This window comes from Fringilla coelebs (genome assembly GCF_963513975.1).
Source record: "Fringilla coelebs genome assembly, chromosome: 14".
In the NCBI taxonomy this organism is placed as follows: Eukaryota; Metazoa; Chordata; class Aves; order Passeriformes; family Fringillidae; genus Fringilla; species Fringilla coelebs.
In genome coordinates this window covers 14366344-14387997 of record NC_140040.1, presented here as the reverse complement: position 1 = coordinate 14387997, position 21654 = coordinate 14366344, and the positions used below count along the sequence as shown (strand labels likewise).

Here is a 21654-nt window from a genome sequence, read left to right as displayed (position 1 = left end):
GGGCCGGAGGGGCGGGGCCGGGGCGGGGCCCGGACGCGGAAGCGGCGGGAGCGGCTGCAGCACGTGGGACCGCGCCGGGGTAAGTCGGGCCGAGCCGGGCCGGGCCGAGCCGAGCGGCTGAGGATCCTGTCCCGGACTCGGTCCTGGCCCTGTCCCTGTCCCGGTCTCGGTCAGCGGTGGGAGGCGGGGCCGCCACCACGGCCTGCCCGGCCCGGCTCCGCTCACGCCCTCCTTCCCTCCCCGCAGGCCATGCAGCGGGCCGGGCTGTTCGGGCGGCTCAAGGCCGCGGTCGTCGGGATGGTGCACGTGGGAGCGCTGCCAGGTAAGCGGCGGGCGGGCGGCACGGCTGGCGGGACCAGGACCGGTACCGGTCTGTGTCGCCGGCGTCAGCCCTTTAGCCCGGCTGCGGTCCCCTGGTAGGCTGTCCCTTCACCGCCACCACGGGCCCCTCATGAGGCGCCGTCAGTTTGGGCGCTCCCCGTTTCAGAGGTAAAAAAGGCGGGAAACGGTTCCACACAGGGAGCTAGGCTAAGAAAACGAGGGTTTGGGCTCGGTGAGCTCTGTGTTTCAAGCAGCGAGGGTCAGGGAGTTGCACGGATGGACATTGGGATGGGATGGAGGTTGGATAGAGCTCCCCCATGCCCTTTGAGGCAGCGGGAAGCTCAGACAACAGGCGGGATATGTTCCAGACTGGCCTCCTCGTCCTTTCCAGGGGCTCAGGGTGGGCAGGACTGCTCTGGACAGCCCACCTTGCCCTTATTCCCCAGGCGGTAGGGCGAGCTCCCCCTGTGCTGGGAAATCAGGCCAGCTAACAGAGCTAACACAGGGCTCAGCACAGTCCCCATCTCAGACTCTCACTGCCTGACCCTTGGGGCCCAAATGTCACAAGAGACTTTGGTCTTAAGGCAAATTCATTGAACTCAACAAAATCTGTACATGTGTATTTCTGCCATCCAATTATCCTTGCAGATTAAGGAGAGCTTTAGCTGGTTTTAAACTCACTGTTGTTTAGTATAGGTGTTCTGTGCTGTCACAGAGGTCAGTCTTGCCCATGGGTTGTATTGTCTGGAGCATCACTAATACAGGATAAATTACAAGTATGTGAATAGCAAGCTAAGAGCAGACCTAGTGCAACAGGGGATTGTAGCAGACATTCCTTAAGTTTGTGAATTAGGTTTAGGAGCTGAATGGTTACAGCAGTTCTGCCAAGTTCAGCTAAGGAAAGAGATGTCACTAAGGCAGGTCACAAGGAGACAGGGCAGTCTTTGAACAAAATTTGCCCTATATGTCCCTGTGTGCTATCCCCATGGATGTCCTACCCAATTACTGTCCATAGATTTGGTTTGTGCATGCCCTGGGGTTAGCAGCATTATTCTTGCTTGCAGGGACACCAAGAAGTTCTCTTCCACTGACCCAGATCATTGATCAAGCTTGTCAAGAGGCAGAAGTTTACAAGGATGCTGGAGTTGTAAGTTTTGGTTTCTTGCTTCCCATGATGGCCATTACACTTCTGCATAGCCAGAATTTTAAATTGAGCCTATAGCTCATAGATTAGAGAGGCTTAAATCCATATTGTTTATTTCAACACAGGAAGTAGGCCTTCTAGATTGCAAAAAAAAAAAACACCCTAAGATAAGTATCAGCTGCACCCAAAACAATTGAAAAAACTTAGATTCAAATAGTACAGTTCAAGTTGTTTGAGTTGGATGAATCAAGTCAATTTAAGGAGTTAAAAAAAAAAAGCCTGGCATTCAAGGTCTCTAGCTGTAGAAGGCTTCATCAATCTAGTCTGACAAGCTACTGTATTTTTAGCTCTGTGCAAGCCTCTGGTTTCCTGAGGTCATGGAGGTGTGCCATGTGCACAGCTGATACACTGCATGCACACCTCAGGAACCTGGAGCGTGCAGGCTCACCCCACAGCTGTGTTTGTATCAAAACAGCACTGATAATTCAGGATCTAAAAAAAAAAAGGCTCAAGCCCTTTTCTGCCCTCACTAAGCCTCTCTCCAGGCCCCTGGCAGCAAACATGCCTGCTTTGCACGTCCAGAAGAGCAGGCCCAAAAGGCCATTGTCAGCCAGAGGCAAGAAGAGACTGCTGTCAGAATTGCTGTTGGACCTGAAGTGGTGCAGTAATCTTCATAGGTCAGTATATTTTAACAGGGTGTATGTCCTTTTGAAAGGTCAGATATGTTTTAAACATTTCATTACACCTTGTCTTGGGGTGGTGATGTTCTTTTTCTTTGACCTGCCCACAGCATTATGAACATTTTCTGGTGGTGTACTAATGTCCAAGGTTTGAAAATGTCTTCAGTGAACAAGCAGTCACTGCTCTGAACTGCTGTTTTCAGAAAAACTTTATTAACAAGCAGGTTGAAGCATTTTTAATCTATAAATTAGAATGATACTATACAGACAGAACAAAATTGAATACCATAGAAGACCAAGGTCAAAATGCCAAGACAAGTCACACAAGGTGGGTTATGGGCAGAGTCCTGGTAAGGTTAAACTAGGAAGGAATGCTGAGATGTCCACCCAGTTAGAATAGTCCCTGACTGCAAGCTGAACAGAACAAGGAAGTTTTCTTCCTTTTCATTCCTCCTGAAAGAACAGGGGTGCAATAACTGTATTCTGTACTGTGCCTTTATACTTTGTTGCAGTATCACCATGAGGTATAATGTGATTCGATCTACATCAGAAGAGTGGCAAACACTAATCTCTGCCTTCCTGTGCCAGAGGAAGTGCTTGCACAGATAATCTGTAACTCATAAAGCCATTGCTCCACACTGCAGTGCTTGTTTGCCCATTTCCTTACATAATTATTACACATTGAAACCTTCAACAGCAGGGGGAAGACACCAAATACTCCTGAAGGTGAAGGAAGGTACAGAAACAGTTACTGACACTGCTGGCATGCACAAAGCTGGAGTAGCTTTGAGATAAGCTTTAAAATCAGTACTAACAAAAAGTTTTAATTTGGCTTTTATACTTTGTCTTTTCAACAGTAGTACTGAATTCTGCAGTTCCAGCTCTAACTGGTTTACCTTTTCTGTAAGTGCATTGCAGTCTCTGAACTTGAATATGTCTTTAAACCTACCTGTCAGGAGACACCTGAGATGCAGTCATTTCTCTACACATTTGGACAAATTGAGGGCTTAGAGTTGTAATTAACCAATTTTCCTATAGAAGTCACAGGAACAGAAATATACTTCCACACCAGTCTTCATTCTAAGGGTCTGCACAGTGCTAGAGAGTAGAACAGAACAGAGTTAGAGCAATATAACAAATCTTTTATTAAGGAGGTAAGTCTCAGAGATGATCAGGAGAGCCTCCGTAAATACCAGTGGAGTTGCTTAACACTTTCTGCAATTCAATTCTCTAGTTTTTTTATGTTACTTTAAGAAAAATGCAAATTTTCAGGATAGATGCTTTCAGGAGCTTCCCAGCTTTTACACAGAGGTCACTACTGCCAAACTACTCTGGAATGGGAATCTGTTTGGGTTTCTTGCTCAGTATTCTAAAGGAGCTGTTAAGCTGTCCATTTTTCTTGTGAAAGAAGACCTAGAGAAATGGTTTTTTCCCATGGATGTTTGTACTGACAGTGTTCCCAAATGCTGCCCACAGTAGCCCTTAAGAAGATACATAACAATTTGCTGCTATTTAGATATTTACATATTGTCTCAAATTGTTCAGATTGGTGTTAACATTTAAAAATAAAGTATATGGTCTTGCTCATTCCATCTGTGTTGCACTTGGAAGTAAATCCTGGTATATTCAGAGTAAGGTGACTTGTCTGGCACATTCACAGCTTCACATAATAAATATGAAAGATTTGTGATATTAGAGCATAGTAATGAAAACAAGTGAGTGCTCAGTTAGGAAGCCATCTGTGCTCAAAATGTATATGCTTTGTACTTGTGTGTTGCTAAACAATGAAATTCCCTAGACAAGATTTTATAAGCAGCAGGCTATGAGCTATTATAATCCCTCCAATTTGTACCTGCTTTTCTTTAAGGAAGAGGCAAAATGTATCTATTCAGGTTAATTTTTATTCATTCCTTTCAGCCTGGCTGACATTTGTTTTGTAGCTAGAAAATAGAGCACAGGTTCCCACTTGCCTGTTAGTTACTGTTCCTAACTGTAGCTGCTGGAGTAGGTGACATTAAAAACAGTTACTAGTATATGTTTTGCATTGGTGTTTTTAAAAAAAAAAAAGAGTGGTAAACCTATTGGTCTTATAACTACAGTGATAACTGGAATTCACAACACTTAGAATTTAATAACAGTGGAGACAGAATAAAGTAGTATTTCTGCATAGAAACATATAGGTAGCTTTCACTTTGATTACAGAGTTTAACATTTCAAATCTCAGCTGTATTACAGGAAAATAAAATAGCAGACAGACTGCCCACAGCTACCTCCTCTGGCATGTGCAGGAGACCATGAGATAGCAGCTTACTTCTGCTAAGGCAGCAATCTGCTCTGGAGGTGAGTTTTTAAAGAAGTTGCTAAGAGCTGTGCTTACAAACAGCAATTAAATGCTCTGCAAAGACACCTGATTTCCCCTCTAAGGGGCACGTGAGGGGTGTGGGGGTAATTGCTGCCATTGTCTTAGTCCCCACCTGGGGCTGTATAATAACAGGGATGGTGCCAGGCCTGCTCCCTTTCTAGAGAAAAGAACAGAGGTGCTGAGCTTGGAGAGGTTTGTACTGAGGTGCAGGTAAAGCCTTTCTCGGGGGAGAAGCACTGGGGTTAAAGTTGCCCTGGGAAAAAGTTATGTTAGGCATATGCTGAGTTAAAACTTATGCAATTGTTGCCTCATTTGCGGTTTGTTACTGTTTTGAGGCTTTCCTGCTGTAATATGTGTGAGGCTGAAGTGTTTTAAGAGGTTATTTCTGTAAGCAGAATATAGCTAAGGAAATTATTTTTCATGTAGTTAGAGAGCTAATTAAAGGACCTATTTTTCAGTAGCTAACTGTGATACAAAGGGCACTTCATGTGTAGCACTTCAGAAGCCTTTCCAAGTAAAAAGGAAATACATTGCTTGAAAATTACTTATAATAAGGCTATTGCATATAAGTAACACTTAAACTATCTTAACAGTCAATGGCAAAGGAGCACAGAAGGCTCTTGCAAGAGTTTTATCTCATACTGTCTACGTAAATCCTGCTTTGGAGGATATAATGCAGAAGCTATTTCCATAGGCTTCTAAACCATAAGCCTAAGTTCCAAGAATTTTAATTTAGCATAACTGTTTTCTTTCCCCCATTTTAATTAGCTGTCTGATAGTACTGAAGTTTGTTTCCTATACATATCAAGTCAGTAAACACAAATCTGTGGTGTTATATTTTTATATAAAATATGAAAGAAAGCTTTGACTTAATGCATCTGTAATTCAGCTTTCTGTATTGCAGAACATATGTTGTTCTCTTTTTAATTAAACAAAGCATAATATGCAAAAGAACAGTCGGATGGTACCAAAAGAATAACACATTATTAAAGTTCTACCAAAAATATTCACTGTAACTGTGGACCTTGAGGCTATAGGAAGAGGCAGTTGCTGAAAAGTGAATATAGTAAATTTAAAGCAGGAGAGAGAACTGTTGCAATCCTCCCATATGCCTGCACTTTGAGTTAGAATTTAATGAGACACTTTTTATGTGTAGTACTATGGCTAGGGGTTTTTATAACTTATTAAATGAATTAATTCATTAATGTAGCTAATGGAATAATTTGCTTTATGCAAATCCAGAACGGTCAAAGTAGTAGCAAGTTGTGAAAAGCTCAGTTTCACTGTGGAATTCTGCCAGCCTATTCTCTTGCTTTTTTTTGGCTACTAGTGTGGCTCTTTAGGAGCTGAGCATTTTGAAGCCCCATTCCCAGTTGCCTTTCTTCCTGTTGAGATTGATTCTGGACTGCCTGGAAGCCTGGGGATGCTGTTTTACAGATCCTGATTCCTGGCCTTTATGATAAGCTTGGAGTTTCCCCAATACCCAGATTTTGCTGAAATCTGCCAAGTAGAGCATTTCTGAGCCAAGGGCTTCCAGGCTTTTTGGCCTCAAGGAATTACCTGGTTTTGATGGCTCGTTGCATTTTTTGGAATTTGCTTTGTTAAAGTGTTTTAGTTCTACATTACTCCTTTTGCCACATGCAACTACTGACCAACTTTGCATTCTTGCTGAGACTGATTTAATATAATTATATGTAGTGAGAAAAAGAGGCTACAGGGTTTCTCTTTCTGTTGGTACCACAAGGGATTCAGTAGCTGTGCCTCAGATACCAAGACCATTTGGTCAGTTCTGGTTTGTTGGAGCAGTCCTTATCTAATTCCAGAAAAAAAATTACTAGAAATTTTTCTAGTAGATTTTCTGGATGTTTTTGTGATTTTCTTAGGACAGGTTGTCATCTTGGTTGTATGGCTACACCCCATCACAGGTACAGAAGTGTGGATGTTCCGTATTGAACTGGACACACAAACAAAGTCAAGTGCAGATGTTTTGGTTGGTTGCCATACCTGCTGCTCCTTTGCCTAATTCAGGTTTTCCTGGGCTGGAATTATGTAATTGAATATGTTGGTGAATGGCATCACATGGTGCAAAGGTCTGATGTGGAGTGTCATCATATCAGGTCACCTTTTCCATTAGCAGGTCACATTCCATTGCTTTTTAGGTAGCATGTCTTTTGTGTATTTACATACTGAGCTGTGAGAAGGCAGCTGTGCCCTGGTGCATTGAATGTGTGCAGGTTCTGTGTTTGGACTGACCATGTTGCTCCACTGGATTATTTCCTTCTCACTTTTCCCCACCCTCTGTGCTGGGTGTTCATTTTTGATGCCTGTGCCATAGCCTGTAATTCAGCCATTAAATGCTGACCCTGTTTTAGGTACTGTCTTATCCTTTACTGCCAGAAGGGCTTTCACACTACAACAAAGATTAGAGAAGTGTCACATATAAAAGATTTTTTTTAAAGGAAACTTTTTTTTTGTTTCCCCTTCCTGATTCTCTGTGTCATTAAGAACCAAGCTGCTATGTTTAATCTCCAGTTGTATTTTTTCCCAAAAAATGTTCCTTATATTTTTGTTCAGTTACCATCTCTGTGAAAGGAAAAGCTCTCATTTTAAAGGATTAAGATGTGTGATAAAACTCCAGAGAGAGCAGAATTTATTTGCTATATATGCAATTAGTTTGTCTATTAAACTTTTTGCATTTTTAGAATTAAGCTGGTGAGAAAGATCTGGTTTTCTTTTCATCTTCTTACCGCTAATGCAAAATACCAGGCATGGAATAGGTTTCAAGGCTCTACTTTTACTCTTGTTATTAATCCTTAGCATAATTATGCATTATCTGCAGTTGTTGCAAACTTTTTGGTCTAGCCTATGCAATGATTAGAAATGTGTGTGGCATCAAGTAATGTACAAATTGTATCAGCAGACTGTTTTATCATCACTGCGTTGTTTGCTAGGTGTATGTCCATGTGGATGGAGAGGTATAATGGACAATAAATAGCAATATCTTCTTTCCATTAATTCTGAATACAGAATGGGGGAAATATCACTACTTCATATTAGGGCATTTGGCACAATAACAGTCAAACAAAAAATTCCTGTATTTTTCCAAAGTAACACTTATTTTCTGACATTAATTGAATTGAAAATTGCCCTGATTATCTCAGAGTCCTCTGCTATCCGAACATACTCAATATCCTGTATTCCCCTTGGATAATTGAAGTTTGACTTTACACTATTTTTAATGAGGTATAAGATTTAACTCATTTGCCTATAGTTCACATTTTAGGATGGATCAAAGGAACCCAAATTGATGAATGTATAATTAAAATCACATTTATTTCTCTTCATAATTTCACTGCACATACCATGCTGTCGATGAAAGCACTTTTATATATAAGTGGTTATGTGCATCAAATGCATCAGCCCAACTTGCTGTAGATACTCCTCCCTCTGAAGGAACCCCTTTACACCTGTGTGTCTCAGTGCACAGTCCATACTGGCGAGCTGGCCACGTGTGTGCAGTGCAGTGATATTTTTTTCTCATTCTTTGCCCAGGATGGGTTGATCCTGGAGAACATGCACGACGTGCCGTACACGGTGCGCCCGGGCCCGGAGGTCACCGCAGCCATGGCCGTGCTCGGCGCTGCCATCAGACACAGCTGTCCCCGTGTCCCTCTGGGCGTCCAGGTGCTGTGTGCTGCCAACCAGCAGGCAGTAGCCATTGCTCTGGCTGCAGGTAATGCAAAGGGCTCTCAGGTATTGCTGCTGTTGCTGTGGCATTCGCTCTCCACAAGCCGCACCTTGTGCTGGCAGGGATACCGTGGAAAGTGACTGTGCCCTGAAACAGCAGCAGTTAGGTTCTGAGAATGATGCCTGCTTGATTAGAGTGGGTGGTGCTTGTGCACTGCTTCACTTGGAGGCTGCCAAAGGCTGCCACCACAGCTTTCTAGGTGAAACCTGTCTAAATGTAATCATTAGTTTAAATCTGCTGGTGTCTAAAAGCCCCCTTTGGTGTAACTCTTATTTATTTCAGTTATATTATATGTGAGGATAAATTTAACCCATGGGGGTTAAGCATCCTGTTTCAGTATCTATTTATATGTTGTTGCTGCTACTGCTGTCCATGAAAACTAAGTTTTCGTTGTCTTTTTTAATGAATGAGTAGAATGAAGCTTTTTATATAATGACAAAAATTGAGTGTATAGATAGCCAAAGTACTTAAAATTAAATTGCCTTTGGGGGAATTAAATATAAATTAATCTATCCTTATTGCATGAATCCTAGACTTGACTACTTGCTCTTACTGTTTGCCGAAGCAATTTTAGTTTTTCATGTGTAACCCTCCCTGATGTAAAGGTGTAGGCTGGCTTAATATGGAAAGCCTGTACTTCCTAAATTCACAAAATGAGGGTTAATGCATGTTTTTGCCCGAATTGACTGTCATTATGCTAAGGCTGCACATTTTTGCATGTGCCAGTTTCACAGAACCAGGTAGAAGATGCTGGTGTTAAATGAAAGCCATACTTCAGGTACAATCATGCAGGCTAACCCATCTGCAGTGGCAGTTTTAATTATGCCTAATATGTTCCAAAAGCTTTAAATTCTTGTTAATAGATGTGTTTTGAACTGGCATTTGTTTTGTGAACTTTAAAATCAGATGTTGCCATTTTCAAAGTATCTAGCCACTTGACAAATTGAGAAAACCTAATTTTTATTGCTGCATTGGAACCTATATGAAAACATCAAATAAAAATGGTAACAGTTTTAGTTTTTAGAGGTTACTGCATGTAGGCCACTTGAGGTACATAGGTATTTGAAAAAATAGCACATACCCTATTTTTAAAAGCAATCCTTTGAGGAGCAAAAATCATCACTAAATAAGGGATATGGTCTGGGAACAATGTATTTCTCTTCTTTGCAATTATTAATGAAGGGAAGAATTCCTGGAGGGCTTGGGTTTTGCTCAGCTCCACTACTGTTCTGCACTATTTCCTCTGTAACTGTAGAACACCAACCAGGAAGGGCCTGTGTTTAATGCATTTCATTGCACTTCTCTAAAAGTGATTGTCTCAAGTTCACTGAACAGGGAAGGAAAAAGAAAATCACTTTAAACATAACCATAATAAAGTGGGTACTACTTTGTAGATAGCAAATCTTTAAATAGCATTTCTGTAGCAATGTAGTAGTGGCTTTAATGTGAATACAATTTTGATAGGTAGCTATTAACAAAGCAAATCCTGTATGCTCTCACTACCAAAATAACTTGTGGAAGGTGTTCCAGCTAAAAACCATATGTAGCATCTTCTTCCTATTGTACAGTCATTTCATTTTCCCTGTGGAGATCCCTGTCTTTGGAAGGAATAACTGTTCTTAAGAGAACCACACAGGGAATTTATAACTGGTCTCTAGGAGAAGGTAATGATTTTATTTGGTAAAGGGTGGGGGGAAATCCACAGGTCTGCAGTATGACTTAATGCTCAACTAGCTTGAGGAAGGACTGTAGGGTCCTGTGCCTGGGTGAGCCTGGGGCACTCACCATGACTCAGGGCTCAATTTTTAAGTTTATCTTACCTCATAAATTTAGAAAAAAATGTTTCAGTTGGAAGGGACTTTAAACAGTCATCTAGTCCAACTGCCCTCTCTACCTGAAACTGCCCTTTTCCCTTTAAGAATCAATTACTGAAATTCCAGTTCTGGATCAGTCTTTGTCAATGATGATGACACAGTTGATAGCTGATAAATGAGGCTTCATGTCAGGACTTATCCCAGATCTTTCCATGTCTTTTGCAAACACAGCTTTGCTGTCTGAGCCCATTCCTTTCCCTCCTGCACCATCAGAGTGGGAATTCAGTTACTGTCATCCACAACACTGTTTAGGGTAAGACAGAATTAGGCAGAGCTGTGTGCTATGGTTTTTGCTGCCCTTTTTAAGTGCCACCATATTAATGCAGTGGTGAGGGGAGGCAGCTCAGCTGAGAACTGCAGCAGGGAGCACCCAGAGGTGCTGTGAAAGGAAGGGAGTGTTGTGGATCCTGCTGGGACAGCTGCTGGAGACCCTGCTCCTGTGCCTGCAGTCCATGCTGAGCACGGCAGGAGCTGCTGCAAGAGTGTCCTGAGAAGTATTTTTGCAGCACAGACACACTGTGCCTCCAGTGTCAACAGCAGACAAAGTCAGTGCTCCTCTAAGAGTTCTGTTTATTAGTTTTTATTGGATATTGCCTATTCTTGTTTTCCAGTGAAACTACAAAATGTGTTATTCCCATATAAGTCAGAAATGGGACTGCCTATTAACTATTCAATGGCTATTACTTTTCAACTTGCCAAATGTGGAAGTAAGCAATAGTATCATTCTCACAATTTTATGAGCATAAAAATGAATTCATTAGCAGAATCTGATTATGGCTTCATGAAACAGAAGGGTAATGATATGGTGCCTGCACCTATTACACTTGGTTAAAAATTGCATTTTCATGGCCTCCAAAAAACCAGATTGAGAGTGCAACCTTGTTAAACTAAGTACAATCCAATGTTTAGCAGAAAGTCTTGTATTACTGCACTAAGAAAACACAAACCAAGCAACAACAAATAAGGTGGCTTCAATAAATGAAATTACTCAATGAATAGCTCCTGTCCCAAGTTAAACCTTGACTGCAGCGAAAGTGTTATGTCTCTAGGCTCATCCACAGTTTAATGATTAGAGAAATAATTCTTATATAACTCTGAATTGTACTGTGAGCTTGGATGATGTAATTAGAAGCTACAGCTTTTGTTCCTGGATGTAGAAATCTCAGTTTAGCTATTTGCACTGTGTTTATCACCCAGTGTCTACAAGCGCCTGCAATGGTACTTGTGGCACACTCTTGTCTTTGGATCCTGGGAATACTCTGTGCTTTGCACGAATCTCAAGGCACAGGACAGCTTGCATTTGATTTGGCATCCATCTGTGATGTTTCTTGTGAGCTGGAGTCTGTGTTGCTAAGCAATGCAGGCTCTTCTCTATCAGCCGTAAGCTTCTGTTTCTGCAACTTCAGGGCTTTTGGAATGAAACTGGAATTTTAAAATAAACAGACACCTTGTCATTTGGTAAATAAATTTTCAAGATCAGCTATGTTTATAGTTGGAATGTGCTAAGGTAATGCCTCTGTTGCCTAATCAGTTGTGGGTAGGATTGCATTCTTGATGACTGTTTCCACATGCATTGCTTTCCTTTGAATGATGTCAGCTCTAATTAAATGTGCATCTGACTCCAAAGCTGGAGCCGTAGCAGAGCTTCAGAAGGGCTTGGAAGACCCCTCCAAAGCAAACTGGAAGAGCAGCAAAACTGCCCAAGATGAGTGCAGAGCTTTTACAAAAATGTGTAAAAGAGGCAGGTTTAAGTGACAGTTCAAGGCTATGAAAGCCAGGAGAGAAGTGGGGATTGCAGTAAGGGAGTCAGAATTAAATCTTGTGCCTCACTGCTGTGGGCTTATTGCTCTGTGGTCCAAGTCTTCAGTCAGAGATATTTCAAGGCTGTGGAGGGGGGCCCTGAATGTCAATGACTGGCCCATATGAAGTAATTGCAACTCTTAATCTTCCTCTTCAGCATCCATGCCACAAAACCTTCCTAGGGACAAAACTTAATGAATATGGTGGAACCCATGTTACTAAGGCATGGCAGAATTGATGTTTGGAGTAGAATGGCAAATGTTTGACTCTTTCTGAGCCTTTGGCACAGCTCTAGAAGCAATTTGTTGATGTGGTGCTGTGTAGATGGAGTCACATGGGTTGCATATAACATGCTTCAGGCTGCGTTTTCTTGCCTAATTTCCTAAAGAAAGATGACAGTGCTATTCCTCTGTGGCTGTAGCCTGGAAAGGGGGAAGAGATGAAGTCAGTGACCCTTTTTGGAGAGAAAACATATCATTAGAATAGAGAGGTGTGTTTTGACCCACCTACTCCTCTGCATGGCACGTCATGGCAGCAAACAGGGCAGGGTGTGCAGCTGTCTGTTCTGAGCCACACAGGGACAAACTGACGGGGAGAGAAGGGGACCAGGGGCTGGGGGAAAACTGCTGGGGTCAGTGGGAGAGATGGGAAGAAGTCAGAGAGAATAGGGGCAAAAATGAAGAATGGAAAAGTGAGGTGGGTTAGTCCTACAGTGGGTTAGTCCATGAAACAATTTGTGTTGGGATCAAATAGGAAGGGCAGTAAGGTGGATTTTCATTTGCTTTTAGTGTTTTTCTTTTAATGTTCTCAGTTTCAGGCTAAAATGTAGCTTTTGACTGTTTTCAGGTCTTGATTTTATCCGGGCTGAAGGGTTTGTGTTTTCTCATGTGGCTGATGAAGGGATTATAAATGCCTGTGCAGGTGACCTGCTAAGATACAGAAAACACATTGGAGCAGACAACATTCAGATTTTTGCTGATATTAAAAAGAAGCATAGGTAAATACAAGCAAAATTTTATGTAAATATGAATGCAATAATGATCGTATATTTTTCTCCATTTTCTGTTTTTTTTAATGTCAATTTTCTTCCAGGAAAGTTAATCATATAGGGAGAAGTTTATTATTTAAGCACAGACTTGCAGTGCTGTAAGGGGATACATTTAAAAATAAATTTGCAGCTGTAAGTTGCAAGTTGCTTTATCTGTGATGTTTGTAGTTTTTTAACCTTCAGGTTTTCAGTATGCCTGCTATGAAAGCCTTGCATCTGGTATTGAGATTTTGTATGCATGTGTAAATGTCTATTATGTTTAAAGAAGTTGTGTTTCTGAAAGTTAGGTATCCAAGGTTATTTTTTAGTTATGAAGGCAGTTGCCATATAAAAGCATCCAAGTGATCATAGTTTGGCATTTTAAAAAGCTCTTCTCTTTCTTCTCCTTCCTGCCAATAATACTGATTCCTGCTACTTAAATCAGTGCTGTCTATGTAAGGGTTATGTTCTATGATTATCAAACAGAAGGAACTTATGACAGATAAATTCAGTTTCTTTTCTGCTTATACTTTATCTTACCTGTCACATGATGCTTTCAGCTGTTTAGATGTCAGTATTTGGATTTGTTGGGTTTTTTTTTTCCCCAGAACTGCTCAAGTGCTATGTATTATACATGCTAAATAACCTAATTAAAATGTTTGTGTGTAGTATGTGAGCAATCATGAGAATAATCAAGTTTGGAAGATCTTAAATATGTAATAAGCAGGTAATAAATTTCAAAAGAGAAAGGAAGCAATGCAGTGTGGTGGTCAGATGAAGCTTTTCAGGTCCTTTCAGAGCAGTTTGTTTCTGATTATTATTTGCATCTATATATAAATGCAAATGCACTGCATTAGACTTTCTGTAAATGAAATTGCATCATGCCATTTTTATTTTTAGTCTTGACAATTGATGAATTGATATTTGGGTTATACTTCCCAGTTTTCAAAGAGTTGGGATTTAAGAAAGGCAAAGAAGTTTTTGTTTCAGGCAGAAACATAAAAAGAAATGCTGAAGGACTTCTTGGTTGAGCTTTTTAATGTAGAAGAGTGCAGCTGCCACTGAGAGCTGCTATGCTCCTGTTCTTTAGAAGAGGAGAAACTGTTCTTGTGCCATTAGCACTCAGCAGTGCAACATATTTGCCATAGCTGTTGTTTTCTGTTTAAATACGGAAAATCCAACAGTGTTGGATGTTCAACCAGCAATGGCTGGAATTCTTTCCAAGTTTGGGACCACATAAATTAATAGTTACTGTTGCAGTAGGATTCAGACAGTGTGTCACCCATACATCAAAGCCTGCTGCTGAACAGCTGGGATGCAGGTGTAATTGATATTTGTAATTGCCGTGTAAGATGATTCCTGTGGCTATATCATAGGTATTAACCATACTTTCTGTTATTGGACTTGTGGAGGTTGTTGATTCTGCCCTAGGCAACAGGATCTGATTTATGAATGAGGGCACATCCACAACTCCCACTCGAAGTCAGAGAGCTCTGTGTGCTCAACACTTCTGAAATACAGGTGCTTGACATGTAAGCAGCTGTCTCAATTGACACTTGGTGGCTCACACTTAGCACTCACTCTCTAGAGCCAGGAGACCCGGAGCAATCACCGATCAATGAAGGGAAGGGTTGGTTTTTAACTCCTGCTCGGGTGGCAGTGTCACCTGGCGGCAGTGTCACCTGCCAGTGTGAAGCTGGACACTGCTAAAGCAGCCCCTGGGGGTTCTGCCAGCGGCAGGGTGGGGACCCAGGCGTGTGTCCCTCGAGTGTGACAGGCTGTGTCCCTGCAGTGCTCACGCCCTGACGGCCGATGTCAGCGTGGCGCAGACGGCGAGCGCAGCCCAGCTGTTCCTGGCTGACGGCGTGGTGCTCACTGGCACGGCCACTGGGCACCCCGCTGACCCCCGGCAGCTGCAAGGTGAGCTGGGCACCCAGCTGGGCAGCAGGGAGGGGGCAGCTGCCAGGTGAGCTGGGCACCCAGCTGGGCAGCAGAGAGGGGGGATGCTGGGGACAAGGAACTCTCACTGTGGTATCACCAAAGGGGTATCAGGACAGACAAAGGTGATATAGAGAGTCCATCATCAGAAGGCATGAAAAGGCACTTTATCATTTGAAATGCACAGTTGTTATAGAAGCAATGGTGGGCGTAAGTCTGATTGGCCTTTAGGAATCTTCTCGCACCTGTTGGTCAAGAAGGGTCAACTCCTTCTTGTAAACATCTTTGGCAAACAGGGATTGCCTGCCAGGTGCAGAGATTGAGATAATAATTGTTTTAATTCTTTCTCTGAGCTTTCTCGCAGCTTCCTAGGAAAAGCCTGGGAGAACTATGTCTCTGTTCATAGGTTATGTGATACCACACTATGGGGTTTGAGTTGATCAGAATGATCATATTTGAGGTGTTACTAAGATGGGCTGTAGTATGTTTCTATACAACAGTTTGGCAGGGCAAAAATAACAATTATTCCAAGCTTTTATAACAGAGTGATGCTGAGGCTGAAAGAAAATACTGTTTCATTTGTAAAAACCCCTAATGCAAGAAAAAGCCACTTTATGACCCTAGAAACTAGCTATACTAGAACTAGCCATATTAAACTAACTAGCCAACCATAAATCTTTTCATTGAAGGGTTCAGTGTTTTTATCTTTCACAATGAAAATTGAATTCCTGCAAGAAAAGGGGCGTTTTCATAAGGCAACATTCCAAACATTAATACCAGAGAAAGGACTGCTTGGAAGATTTGCAGAAAGAATACAAATTCATTGCTAGACAGGAAGATATTAACATCAAAATAATTTTTAAATAGTGTGCACTTTTGTCAAGGGAGACTCATTTGACCTATGAGTTCTGACCTTTGCAGAAGTGCTGTGATTCTTGATATTTTTATATTAGCATCAGTTTGGGCTGTGTTCATGAAACAGTATTGCTCCCATGCTAGAATTAAAGTTCTATCATGGGGACATTTAGTTTTCATCACTAGTTTTAATTTAGATCAATGGCTTGAATTTGAATGTCTCACTACATAAAATAGAATGTGTATTTTTTTAGGTTTTACTTTACCCAACACGCTGTAACTTGGCATATTTTGAGGTTCCAGTGCACTGTATTGTGTTTAACTTAAGTGAGGAGATCAGCACAAAAGACATACTTTACCTATCAGAGAAAACCTGGACCTCAGCAGGCTGTATTTGTATCTTTTGTATTGTATTTCTGTATCTTTTGAAACAACATAAAATCATTCAGTGTTTTCAGGGCTTTATGTATATCACACATGCTTAAGAGCATTTAAAATGAATGTTGAACTTGTCGGAATGGTTTTCTTATTTCATACATATTAAACTTTTTACTAAAAAAACATATTACAAATTGCTCAGTCACCAATGCTAAAAAGAAAATGATGGTGTGGTGTGAACACTGAGCCCCTTGAATTAGTTGGGTCTTTTGGTACAGCAAATCAGAAATGATGTGTGGAACAGGTGATACTGGAACCTATGCCTGCTTTAGAGACTGCAAAATTTGTTAATCTAGAGATCCATCCCTGTTTGTACTTAATGCCTCCAGATCAAATAACTTTTAAAAAATATTTGATATGTCGTTGGGCAAAATCCTAGGTTAAATTCTGCTTTCATGTATGCACATGCAACCTCCATTGATTTACTGCATCAGAGAACAAAACCTGACCTGTAGGCCCAGAGGCTTTTTTGTCACAGGACCCCAACCAGACAGAACCATAGCTTCTGCTTTTCTTTCATGTGAACAAACTTGTCAGTCCCTGTCTCTTTCTCTTTCTGAGTCCAAAGAACAAAATGAATCAGAGTTGGCAGCTGTAATGAAGTACACATTAATTCTGTGTTTGGATTTGTGTTATGAAAGCAAGAGTGTGCAGATCATGGGTTTATTGTACTTAGATCACAGCATTTTGGATGTTAGCAGGCCCTATCATGAGAAAGATGTCTTAAAACAGGTAAGAGAAGGACTTAAAAATTCCACAGTATTAAAAAAAATGACAAATTAGGCATATCTATGTCAGGAAATTCTTAAAAGGGATCAGGTCTACAAAGTTGGTGTTGATGTGAGTGAGATTTTGCATTTCAGGAATTTATGCAGCCCTGGCAGTGCTGTATTACAGTGATACAATTGGGCACCTTTCATCACACTGCAAAGCAGATCTTGAAAGCAAAGCTGAGAGACAGATGAGATTTTTGTCATGTCTCTTTTTCAGCTTTGTTGTGCAGTAATATAGAAGTGGTTTTGTCTTTGTGCAGAATTGATTGATTTGTGATGGGCTGTGGGAAGTGTTTCCCTGTCAAGGCAGAGGTGTGTGTTCAGTCAGGTTTTGTTTGCAGTTTGTGTTGCTGCCTTCTGGAGGCTGGCAGGCTCTGCTCCAGGGCTGCCTGGGCACTCCAGGGCAACAGAGGTCGAGGGAGTGCAAGGTCTGAAACATCAGGCTTCATGTTGTTAAGGAGCAAGAACTGTAGCTGAGCATTTTGAATTCATTAATAAACCATCTTTTCATCTTAGAGGTTATAGAAGTTGCAGTTTGCTGCCTTGTGGAATATTCTTTGGTTGGATGTGTGATGTGTGAACCCATCAGGTTTTTTCTTTGGCTATGACTGCTGAACTACCTGCTTTGCATTCAGTTTGTATTTTGAGTGACCAAAGCTTTGCATAATGACTGCTCACTTATCTCTTTGAGCAAAACAAAGTGTCTCAGCTGAGTAACCTGTGGAGAACAGGTACATGCTGAAATCCAACAGCTGGCTGTGACTGTCACCTCCTTAATTACTGTTCATAAAAGGGGCCTCAAGACTGGCTCATCCCCTCTCATCTTTTGATGGCCAAAATAGAGACTGCTGACTGTGTGACACCCTCAGAGATAGAAAAAGTACTGATCACTCACATCTCCTGTTTAAACCCTAAATTTAATGACAGAGAAAAAGTCCTTTGAATTAAAAACCTAAAATGTGTTAAGAGGGGGGAGCATTACCATAAACATAGTGTTTTGTATGGTACAGTGATCACTGCAATGAGAAAGCTGTTAGAGAAGAGTAGTCAAGCAAGTTATTGGCACAGTGGTGCTTATTTTTACACCACTCTTTGCCATTGTTTTCAAGCTAGGAGCACTTGGCCTTTATTTCATGAAACTTGTGCATACCATAGTTCAAATGCTTTCATTGTGCTTTGCAACCAAGCACGATTTCATTGGCTTTTATTAGAGACCTGTGTGCAGCTGTGCTGCCACAAGAAAGAGCACAGTGCCCTCTAGTTACAGTCCACTGGAACAGAGAAATCTATGTCAACTTCAGCATCTTGTACCTGTAACATCACAAAATTGTCTCCTTTTTCTCACCATGTCAGAAAAGAAAAAGAATGCCAGGAAAACTGAGAGATTTGAAGCAGAGCTCCGTGTTTAGAGATATTTTGACAGTGACTGAGCATTGCCACACAAAAGCACATCTCACTGCTGTTGCTTTATTTTCTTTTACAGGTTAGAATTTGTATTAGCACAGCCAATAGACAAATCACCTTCTACTAATCAACTTTAGGCCCTGATGTGCTTGGAAAGGACTTAAAAGTAGCATCTGTAGCATACTTAATGAGGTAACACATCTCAGTGCACACTGAGCACTCCCTTTGCCATCCTTCACATTGTCATTGTGGATAGATCTGCAGCCCAGGAGATGTGTGTGCAGTGAGAGCACAGCAGCACTTGAGACCTTCCCCCTTTGGAAGGCTTTGGGTTGTTCTGGAGTTTCTCATCAGTCTCAAGCTTCACTGGGTTTTTCCCTTTGCCCAGCAGGGCTGAGCTGTTGTTTCAGACCCATATGAACTTGCTCTGTTTAATTATTTGGCTCTTTGTTTTTCCTGCTGATGTGAAATAATTATGAAGCAACTCCCTGCTAACGTGCTTTACGCACTTGTAAGAGCAAATATTGACTTGGAGCCTGCTTCCTCTGGGGATTCAGGCAAGTACTGTCACCAATCTGTGGTCAGTTGCACCTTATTTGTGTGCTGGTAGTGATGTAAAGCAGATAGGATAATCCTAAGAGCATATAGATATTATATAAATAAAAAAGAAAATTTAAAATACATCTCCTGTTTTTTAGAACTGGATATTCGTAATAATGCTATAAGTCACTAGAAATTAATTATTTTGTTGTGGTAAGCAGAAAAACTAAGAATATCAAATATGCATAGAAATAAGTTTTAATCATATATGCATGAGCCATTTGATTTGTTGTATATTTTCAGGAAGGGCTGTGTTGAATGGTTTTATTTTCATGTTAAAATCTTTTTAAGAGGGAGTTATTGTTCCTAGATGGAAAAATGGTAGGGCATGTGACCTAAAAAGAGATTCAAGAACATTTTAATTGATCCCCTTTCTTCAGTGAAGTAGGAAGGTGATAAATAATTAGTCTTCCCTGAAGCATAATTAATAAGTTAGGCTTCTGATGAAACTTCATTTAAACAGTGTTTTGAAGCAGACTTTTATTTGTTGCATGTGTGCTTTCCCAAGTTACCTCAAGCTATAACTACCTTGCCATCAGCTTATCACTAATTAAGCCAATTTATATGTTTTTAAAGGTCAGAAATAATGGCTCACAACATTCCTCTAAGGGATGAAGCATCCAGTTCTATGAGTCACTCTTTGGATGGTCAGTTTGATATAAAATGATAAGAAGGCTGCTTAAGTAATTCTTGAACTGGGCTTTTTTTTCCTCTTCCCAAAGATAGTATTGTATTTTGAGCCTTGTTTTTGTCTATTTCTCCTCTTGAAATCAGGTAAAAGATGAAATCATCAAGTAACACTGTATATAGGAAAAATGAGAGGCTTTTTAATTCCATTGTCATTCCTTATACTGATAAATGACCACTCCTCTTTCTGGCCTTTTCTTTCTGGAAAAATTAGCTGAGCTGTCAGTGGTTCCTGTATGATCCCTGCTCTCTTTCATACAAGCAAATATAGGAAGCATTCCAGACAAAAGAATATAAAAAGTAAGATTATTTTTTTCTCTTTAGAGCTAGAGCTGTTTTTTCTAGAGAACCTGTTTCATTCTGCAGTAGAAGTAATAAATACCACAATCAAAAATTTCTCAATACATTTGTTTATCTGTTGAAAAACTAGGCAAATTAGAGTCTTTATGGAGAGTTTCAAAGACAGGAATAAACCCTGATTTTGTTTTTTTTTCTCCTCAGAGGTTAAGCATGCTGTGAAGATTCCTGTGCTGGTTGGGTCTGGAGTGACTCTGGAGAATGTGAGCAATTACTTGGATGCAGATGCTCTAATAATTGGTTCGTATTTCAAGAAAGAAGGATATTGGGCAAATGCTGTTGATCCTGACAGAGTCAAGAAATTCATGGAACACATAAGTAAACTGAGGGAATGAGTTTGTCAGCAAACACTGTTTGTTTGTAGAAATGCAGTGTGGTAAGTCCTACAGAATTAAAGCACAAATGTGTGGCCGAATGGCAGATAGTACCAAATAAAAATCACATCATCTCCATAACTAGCTGGGTGACAGACATACTCCACAATAACCTGGTGCTCTGATGTTTGCTCCTAGGCAGCACATTTCTGTGGTGCTCAAAGCTACCATCAATGCAAAGCCAACTCTGAAATCTTGTGTGAGATATTCTCTCCTATAAGTCAAACGTTTACGGAGTTTAGGAATTTTTAGAAAATGTTCATTACAGGTGAGCTGAGTTCTGTTTTGCCTTTAAGTACAATAGGATGCCCTAAGTTTACAGCTAAAAGTGTTGTAAATTGGACAAGTTAATTAGCCTTTTCAGTTTCCCCATCTGTAAAATGATGATAATAGCACCTACATCACACAGGGGCCGTAAGACATAATGAAGGAAAGAATGTACAGCACTTTCATCTCTCCAAATGAAGGGCTCTTTTAAAGTTCAAGATCATTATTTTTTCATTAGAATTGTGCATTTCTACAATTGCTACATTTTTCTAATACCACACAAAAATTTAAGATAATTGGGATATTGATTTACTTACAATACTTATTAGAGAATATATGTAAATATTTAATTACATTTTAAGTAGATTTGGAATGTAATCAAAATGCTTTTGCAAAAACTGGAGATTTTAATAAAGGTTTATTATTTTTCAGCAAGCACCTGCAGCTTTGTACCTATCTAGACTAGTAATAGTGATGTAAAAAACTTTCTTGGAATACACAAGGTATAATTACAATAGAAGCCTTTCTACCAAAGCCACAGGTAAACACAGATTTTTATTTTTCATATAAAATGTTGAAGAAAAATATTACAGTCTCACTGTGTATGTTGTAAGATATTCCCCTTGAATTTGATCCTTTAGCTCTAAGGAAACTTAAAAGAACTCAAGGAATACCTGTTATGTCATGGCTGCACAGAATGTGGGCATTTGTTTTCTTTCCTTGGGACTCTGGGATCTTTCTTTTTCCTTGACGTGTGCACATCAGGCTTGTGCTGATGCCCGTGAAAGTGAAATTGTGGCTATCGAAGCAAGCATGCAAGCATGGGGTTTGTGGCAGCTGGCAGAGCACCCATGCTCCTCTAACAAGATACATCCTCCTTCCAAAGACAAGAAGATTTTCAAGATACTTAGTTTTGTTAACATAACGGTGATTCCAGAACATCACAGTATGAGACTATCTTCTCAGGTTTCTTTTTTCTGGACTGGTCTGTTTCCCACATGACTC

General features: G+C 40.7%; 1 protein-coding gene across 3 annotated transcripts; it reads left to right on the top strand.

Annotated features, from left to right (window-relative positions):
* Positions 1 to 40: 40 nt before the first annotated feature.
* Positions 41 to 20933, top strand: LOC311159250 (uncharacterized protein F13E9.13, mitochondrial-like). 3 transcript variants are annotated; one of them, XR_014616502.1, is made up of 8 exons: positions 41 to 79; positions 247 to 322; positions 1386 to 1468; positions 8060 to 8240; positions 12776 to 12926; positions 14749 to 14876; positions 17479 to 17691; positions 18314 to 18372. XR_014616502.1 is itself a non-coding variant. In XM_084215221.1 (7 exons), the coding sequence occupies exons 2-7, from the start codon at positions 250 to 252 to the stop codon at positions 20341 to 20343; spliced, it is 807 nt and encodes a 268-aa protein (XP_084071347.1). In that variant the 5' UTR covers positions 41 to 79; positions 247 to 249; the 3' UTR covers positions 20344 to 20933. The 3 variants fall into 3 exon arrangements, 2 of the variants coding, with proteins under 2 accessions (XP_084071347.1, XP_084071348.1); XM_084215221.1 differs by lacking the exons at positions 17479 to 17691; positions 18314 to 18372 and adding an exon at positions 20153 to 20933; XM_084215222.1 differs by having other exon boundaries at positions 17479 to 18327.
* Positions 20934 to 21654: the final 721 nt, after the last annotated feature.

What these genes read in the sequence shown, in the direction of transcription:
- LOC311159250 (XM_084215221.1), top strand. Translation starts at nt 250, where the DNA reads ATGCAGCGGGCCGGGCTGTTCGGGCGGCTCAAGGCCGCGGTCGTCGGG. An exon ending in TTTACAAGGATGCTGGAGTT is followed by an intron (nt 1,469 to 8,059) that starts GTAAGTTTTGGT and finishes TTCTTTGCCCAG; the next exon opens with GATGGGTTGATCCTGGAGAA. An exon ending in TGACCCCCGGCAGCTGCAAG is followed by an intron (nt 14,877 to 20,152) that starts GTGAGCTGGGCA and finishes TTTTCTCCTCAG; the next exon opens with AGGTTAAGCATGCTGTGAAG.